Consider the following 8122-nt stretch of genomic DNA (forward strand, 5'->3'; position numbering starts at 1 on the left):
AGGTCAGGGTTAATTTCACTTTATCTCAGGCTATGGAGTGTCCCAGTGGGGTCCCCCAGGGTTCAGTACTAGGACCTCTTCTCTTCTTGAATTATATAAATGATCTTCCTCAACAGGTAACGTCGGACTCATTACTTTTTGCCGACGATGTAAAACATTGGAGAGAGATACGCAACCAAGACGATATACAAGCACTTCAGGAGGATCTGGCTCGGCCTCAAAGTTGGGCAGACGATAACGGACTTACCTTTAACACTTCAAAGTGTAAAGTAGTCCATCTGAGATATGTCGCGGACTACAGTTATAACTTAGGTACCTCCTCTCTAGTAGTATCCCAAGTCGAAAGAGATTTAGGAGTCCTGGTGGCCTACGATTTGAAGTCTTACGCTAACTGTGACAAAAATGCCTTTTGAGCAAACCTTGCACTGGTAACATTGAAGCGCATTTTTGGCCAGTTTGACGGAAGAACTTTCCATATAATCTTCAATAGTTTTATCCGTCCCCATTTAGAGTACGGAAACATAGTATTTCCTCCCTCACTCCAAAATGATAAGAACACTCTGGAGCGTATCCAACGGCGAGCCACGAAATCAGTTCGAGGACTCAAATTTAAACCTTATTAAGAACGCCTCGAATCACTTAACCTTTACCCATTAGAGTATAGGCGTCTAAGAGGTGGCCTTCTAATGGCTTACAGTATCCTTAACACTTCTGGACATCCTCTCAAACACCTACTTAAGTCTAGTTCCAACACTAACCTAAGAGGTAACACCCAAAAACTGGAGACACAACATAGAAGAACGGACTGTAGACACAACTTCTACTCCCTAAGAGTTGTCAAATGCTTGAATACGCTGCTGGCCGTGCTAGTCCAAGCAACTTCCTAGGAGTCCTTTAAGAGGCAACTTGATCTATTCTTAAGGACTAAGAATAGTATCGCACTATGATTTATTAATTTCTTTTCCTGTTTTATTGTTAACATACCTAGGTTCCTGCCTGGAGGATTTGGTGATCCCCTGCTACTAGACACGGAAGCCTGTTAAGCGAAAGCTTCTTCTATTCCGTCCACAACCATTTGAACCATTTATAGCCGGTACTTTTGAGTACTTTGTTTTCTCTCGTATTTGTTAGTACTCTAGGTTCTAACGATTTACAGTTTCGCTCATTTTTTGGTCATAGATCGTTTTTGTCTCTGGGTGCTATGTTATCTAGTTTTTTTTCGAAAACCTCTGTTTGATGACTGGACAGTGCAAAAAAGCAGTTGCCAACGTCCGGGCTGTCGATATCCCGTTGAAAGCAGCATGCAGTGCGATGAGTGCAAGTGCTGGTATCACGAAGTTTGCACCAATTTGACGCCTGTGGCTGTCAAACGGTTCAGCAAAAACGCTTGCGTATGGATTTGTCATCAGTGCTGTTTGGACGTAAACAGCTTGCTAACCGAGGTCATTTCAATGGTAAAGGCTGCAAAAACGTGTTTCAGAAAGCGCAGTCGGGCACTCGCTCTGTGAGCACGCGAACTGATGTGATGCACCCTCAAGTGATCTCGAAAACAGCTGACTCACACAGATTTAAAGAGAAAAGACAGTCTTCAAAGAGGTCCGTCTTAATTAAAAATTCACGAAAGGAGGTTTCCTCTGTCCCGTCCTCAAAATAGTATCCATCAGGAAACGCCTAGGAATTGCAATCTGAAGATTCATTCTATTTCTAGCAGGAAACGCAGCCTGACTCCCCAAGTCGTTGATAACCCTCCGGAATCCCACAGTATGTTTGACGCAACTGTGGTTGCTACTCCAATCGAAGTTGACGGATGGGTACAGGTCGTAAGCCAGAAACGACATAGCGATATAAAAGAGAAACCTACCATCTCACAAAAAAAGCAGTCAACAAATTGAAGACTGATCACAGTGACAGGTCAGTTATTTTTCATAGAATCAAGGATAGTGAAAGCTCTGAACCGAAAACTCGTTTTGAGTATGACATCGGGCTGACAAAACAGCTAATAAATCAGCTTATGCCTCAAAATATCTCCGGAGTTGCTTTGCTAAAGGTATATGGACTTGGTAGCCAACCAAACTTAAAGCCAGGGTATTTGAAGTAGTATTCAAATCTCCAAATGAACGGGACCTAATTTTATAGAATGGATATCAATTAAGTGGGTTCAGGAGTTTTTGTCGGTAAGGACTTGCCGCTGGCAGACTGAGTAAATAGACGAGACGCTGGCGAAAAGGACCCAAAAATGTTAAACTTCCGGGTTGTGAGTCTTCGACAGAGAATGATGAAAAAGCTACTCTGGGTGCAGCACGAAGCCATTTAAATAGGCTTCGGATCTGTTACTTTCATGCCCAAAGCTTGCTCATTAAGCGGTAGGAACTAGGTGTACATAATGACTCTATAAAGCCAGATATTATCGCAGTCACACGAACTTGGCTGACGCGGCCTATAAATTGTATGGAGCTTGATTTTGAGGGTTTTACGTTATTAATAGCCGACAGGATCCAGAAGCGTAGAGGAGGGGGAGCAGCTCTATTCATTAGGAATGCTGTTCCATTTGCCATTATCGACAGTGTATCCCATGAGAGTGGGACGTGTGAATCAGTTAGTTACCCCTTGAAATGCAAGGGTCAAGAGCTGTTGACTGGTTTGGTTTATCGCAGTCCAAGCTGTGAGGTAAATGAGATCTCGCTAAGCAGTCTCAGTACTTGGTCAAAAAGTGGTCGATGTTTAATCTTGAGGGACTCTAATGCTCCCATGGTAGACTAGGAAAATCTGCGAACCGAATTGTCAGATAATTCCTTCTAGCAGGGACTAGTTGATGCGGTTATCTCATGTGCTCTAGTGCAACGTGTAAAAGAAGCGACTAGGTACTGCCAGGACTGAATCATCCCTAATAGATCTTATATTGACTCATTATTAGGATGACGTTACGAACCTCCATTACATGCCACCCCTAGGTAAAAGCGATCATTCAGTTTTAACCTTCGACATTCATATAATTGTCAAACACCTGCGCGCGTCACCTCAATCCAGACCTAACGTCTGGAAAGCCAACATAGAAGATATCATACACTCAACGTCGTCAGTAGATTGGACAATAGATCCAGAGTTCTTAATCGAAACGGCTTGGGACGTATTTCGAAATTTAAACTCAAAAGTCGCTACACCCCACATCCCTTGTACTACACCGAGGGGGCCGAGAAATCCTCCACCATGATTCAGTAGGGAGATCCGCATCCTTCTCCGTAAAAGAGGAAAAATGTGGGATAGGTTTAGGTTACTGGAGACTGATGAGACAAAATCTCAGTATCGAAAAGCTCGGAATACCTGTGCCTCGACACTCCGTAAGTCTAGAAGGTTGTACAAAGAGAAAATTAACAAGGAATCCATAGAATGTCCTAAACGTTTATATTCGTATATGGATCAAAGGAAAAAAAGAAGAGGAAAGACAATACTGCTTCATCATTAGTGGAGGGCGACTTTGGTAAAACTCAAGTGTTCTCAAACTACTTCAGTAATGTATATACCGTAGAAACACCCTCCCGGTCAGTCCATGAAAATCCTCCCATACAAACACTGGACAGCGTGACCATTAAAGAACTCGATGTATTTGGTCAGCCAAGTAAGCTGGACATAGGTAAATCCACGGGACCCGATGAACTGCATCCTAGGTTACTAGAGGAACCAGCTAGATTCGTTGCGAACCCCCTAATTGTATGTTTTAATCTATCTGTAACCCAGGGTCGATTACCAAAAGACTGGAAGAACTCCATAATAAGTCCTGTCTTCAAAACAGGTACGAAACATAAACACGAGAACTACCGACCCGTTAGCACAACCAGCGTGGTTGTTAAAATTTCAGAATAGATTTGTGGAAGGAGCTGTTTCCGTATCATGACGAAAACCGAATTCTTTCGGAAAAGCAACATAGCTCTAGACCAGATTATTCATGTCTAACTAACTTATTAGTGGCTCGTGAAAGTTGGTGCGCACTTTAGGACTAAAAGTTACCTGTAGACGTAACCTACATTTACTTCAGCAAAGCTCTTGACAAAGTTCCGCACAACCGGCCGTTGTATAAGTTTAGAAATGTCGGGGTTGGAGGCAGTCTATTGATGTGGATAAAAGAGTTCCTAGTTGGGCGCCAACAAAGTGTACGGGTGAACTCCAGGTTGTCTAGCTAGGAAACTGTGCTTAATGGAGTGCCCTCAGGGTACGGTTTTGGAGCCAGTGTCATTCCTCTTGTATGTAAATGACCTTCCTAGTCTCCTGTCATAATTGGTCTTGCTATATGCCGACGATGTCAAGATATGGAAAGCGATACGAAATAAGAGTGATAGCTTAGAACTCCTAAATGACCTGGAGAAATCATCTGAATGGTCTCAAACCTGGCAGTTACCGATAAATATTTTCGAGCGCATTGTGATACATATCGGTCATCAAGGTACGGACACATACACGATGAATAACACTTAGCTACCTGTTGTCCAGACAAACAATGACTTAGGGGTTATCATTAGCCAAGATTTAAAGACTACTACATACGGCCGTGTGATAGCTGCTAAAGGTTTTAGAACTTTATGGTCAATACGTAGGGCTTTTAGTCATGTCGACGCTAAAACCCTTTTGACTTCGTATACAGTGTTAGTGCGTCCTAAACCTGAGCACTGTATACAAGCGACTAGCCCCTGCTTAGAAAAAGACAGTGAGCTTTTGGAAAAGGTTCGGAGAACGTCAAATAAGTTGATTCACTAAATAGCGAGGTTCACTTACGATGCTTGACTGGCCAGGCTAAACCTATTCTTGCTGTCATATCGAAGAACTAGAGGCAGCTTGATTACAGTTTTCAAATTGCTTAGTGATAAATTTGCACCTGATATGCCCTCATTTTTCTTGTCTTCTAAAACAGAGAATTTACGAAGGCACTCCAGAAAAGTTCACAAGCCCAGAACAAATTACTTGTCAGCTGACTATCGACTTTCCCATCGAATCATCATCTGTCCGTCGACTTTTTCAACAGAAAGTTGGATCAACTGGGAGACCACCATTGCCAAGACTAACACGGGCCATCAAGCCTCTTGTTCTTTCCAAACTGAAACTGAGACTTAGATTGTAAACACGCGAAGTTTGTGTGATTTGCCGTTTTTACTCAAGGATTGAAGCGAAATGTCAAATAACGGGAAGTCTTAGATGCTAGTAGTACTATTTTCAGTTAGCAAAGTTTTATTACAGTGAGAAGCTCTTTTTAATAGCTACCTAGTGCTGTTTGAAGCGCTTCATATTCAAGGGATGTTTCGGTCGATGAAAGCGAGGCGTTTCACCGTATAATACTAGACAAGCGTTTCAGAAGCTGAAATGAATTCGACAGTATGCTAAAGGAATTTCAAAAAAGTAGGGAAGAGTGATTTTATCCCTTCTCTTGCCACCCATACTAATTACATTCATGTCGAAAGTATTCTGCTGTAGGACATGAGATTTAAGCAGATGTTTTTGATGTTTCAATGCACATTTGATCACAGCATAAACCACAACGTCTAACAGTGAACCAAAAACTGTGAGAACTTTAAGTAACATTTGTTGTTTAACGTCTAAGTTTCTGAACTGTCAGTCAATGTTCCATGTAACTTCAGACGGTGAATATGTCAAACAACCATTCAAGATGCTTTCCAATCATCCTTGTAGTCGTTCATGGATGAGTTGTGATCCGTGGATCAGAAGATTGTTCTCAGAATAAAAAGAATATTTGAAGCCAATAGTGCTGTAATCAACACCAACAGGTGAATTAATGGAATGTATATGCGCGAACGGTTAATAGTACCTACAGTAGTCTTCCTCACTACCAGTGAATATAAAATAAATGTACAGCTTTCTTTCTAAGTGGCTAGTATAAGGTTTCATCTCTATGAATCAAAGTGGTCAGTCCTACATTCGCAGATTTCATTTACGAAAATGTTCTCATGTATTTTTGTATGTATTATTATGGCAGATTATTAGTACATTACGGTTTGTAATAGAAATATTTAAAAGGCAAAAAAGCATACACTCATTTTGAAATACGATATCTGAGCGAGCCTGTAAATGTCAAATTCAGTAGTTAGATCCTGTTGATTAACTTTTGCTCAGATGTGTGATTATTTCGAGTGCCTTATGCGTGAATCATTTGAATATTGGTTTGTTTACTCGCATTTCTATCTATCTGTCTATCTTTTAACCGTATTCCATTGCCATATTGACCCATAAGCATTTGAGACACTAACTAATCGACACTCTAAATAGTTTTAATTCATTTCAACATAATGCAGATTAAACTCTGGGATTGTTTCACTGAAATAACATTGCCGTATATTTTATTGCTAGTGTCATTTCTATACGATTCGTTTTTTTCTAATTTTTGTTTTCCTTACGTTTCTACTAAATCCTACACTGGTGAACCTGATTAAAGAAACGCAACCTTTTAATAATTCTCACCTAAATCTTATCGACTGACTTTAACATATATATATCAACTCATTATTCTATTGTCCTGTTGACTGATGCCCACATGTATCGTCTTATTGTAATATTGTTTAGTGATAGTCAACTTACTAGCTCGATCGGTATCAATAACTGATTAGTTATTGTTATGATTAGGTACTATGTATCATTAGGAGCCGCTTCACTGGAATAGGTTAATTTAAACATCAACCATTAGCAAATATGGCGCGTAAATACACACAGCGTGGAGACTAGGGTAAGCAAGGACAGAGTGGTTCATGCTTTTTTTGTCTGCTGAATATTTAACTCAATTTGGAACTCTGAACTATCACCTAGTGTTTTTTCTTCCTACCGCTACTAGCTCAGTTTCGGATTCTTGAGTTTCATAGCCAAACAAAAAAGATGTCATTCGTGCTATTTCATTTTAGATTATTCATTCTGCGAGCGCCATGAATTCATCAAGACTCATTTTGGATTTGAGCTGAATCAACTGTGTGACGCAGTCAACAACATCACAAACGTCCAAGAAACAGTTTTAACTATCCGTGCTCAATCTGGTTCTTTTTGGATTTATGCTACTTGTCATGATTGGTTTTTTACGCGTCGAATCTACTACGTAATCTGATTTCCGAAAGTAATCCGGGCGAGTTTCACTACTTCACTAGTCCATTTACTATATTTATAATACTTCTTAAAATCACGCCTACACCCGATTTTGATAAGAGATATATTTGAATGCTTCAGAAAACAACATACTAGCGTGAGAAATTGTGCTTCCTCTGGGACGACCCTACTAGATTCGACACTGCTTTGACAGTCCTTAGTTCTGATTATCGTCGATACATAAGGTGTAACAAATTCACCACATTAAGATGTTATCATACTGTACTGATGAAATAAACAAACTATAGTTTTTGTATGGACTAATGATTCCTTTGTACTTGTTGAATGCTTGCTTTCGAATTCCAAAAACAGTACATTCGTTCGTGCTTATCTAGAACTTCCTGGTTACATTGCATTATTTCTAAGATTCTTAGTTTTTGCTATAATTCAAATACTCTAAATTATCATATTGGCGTCGCGATGGAGCCTGCAATGGAACAGTTAAATATTCATTCAACTTCTGAAGCTTTTGAAAATTATTTAGAAACGTTTGAAATCTGGAGCATGACCGAGAAAGATGTTGAGAGTGATAAAATTGTGGAATATTTCCCGACATTCGTCGGAAAGGAAGCATACAGCTTATTAAAGACTTTAGCATAACCAAAAACGCCTATCTCACTTCCTTATGCAACTCTTAAGGAACTAATATTAAATCATGTAAAGTGCACCAGTTTTGAATACCGTGAAATAGCGAAATTTCATAAGATGATTCGAGAGAACGACCAAAAAGTTAGGGAACTCATCCTTGAATTGCAGAAACAGGCTGCCAAATGTAATTTCGGTGATCGACTTCATGTGCAACTGAGAGATCGATTAATTGTAGGAATTAACACATTGGGTTTGGAAAGAGAGCTGTTAAGAATACCGAACTGTTCTTTTCAAAATGATAGAACTGCGTGTATTAACTACGAGGCAGTGAATGAACTTGATATCCAGTCGATGAAAATTTCTATTGTTTTGCTTAGTCGTCATGATGAAATACAACCTCAGG

The 8122-nt window shown here is 40.0% G+C and overlaps 1 protein-coding gene across 1 annotated transcript; it reads left to right on the plus strand.

The window, feature by feature from the left end:
- The first annotated feature begins 5489 nt into the window (after positions 1-5489).
- Positions 5490-7787, plus strand: MS3_00001167 (uncharacterized protein). The gene is made up of 2 exons (XM_051208661.1): positions 5490-5771; positions 6897-7787. The coding sequence occupies exon 2, from the start codon at positions 7417-7419 to the stop codon at positions 7729-7731; it is 315 nt and encodes a 104-aa protein (XP_051071579.1). The 5' UTR covers positions 5490-5771; positions 6897-7416; the 3' UTR covers positions 7732-7787.
- The last annotated feature ends 335 nt before the right edge of the window (positions 7788-8122 follow it).

Source organism: Schistosoma haematobium, chromosome ZW, assembly GCF_000699445.3.
Source record: "Schistosoma haematobium chromosome ZW, whole genome shotgun sequence".
Taxonomy (NCBI): domain Eukaryota; kingdom Metazoa; phylum Platyhelminthes; class Trematoda; order Strigeidida; family Schistosomatidae; genus Schistosoma; species Schistosoma haematobium.

What these genes read in the sequence shown, in the direction of transcription:
- MS3_00001167 (XM_051208661.1), top strand. Translation starts at nt 7,417, where the DNA reads ATGCTTGCTTTCGAATTCCAAAAACAGTACATTCGTTCGTGCTTATCT.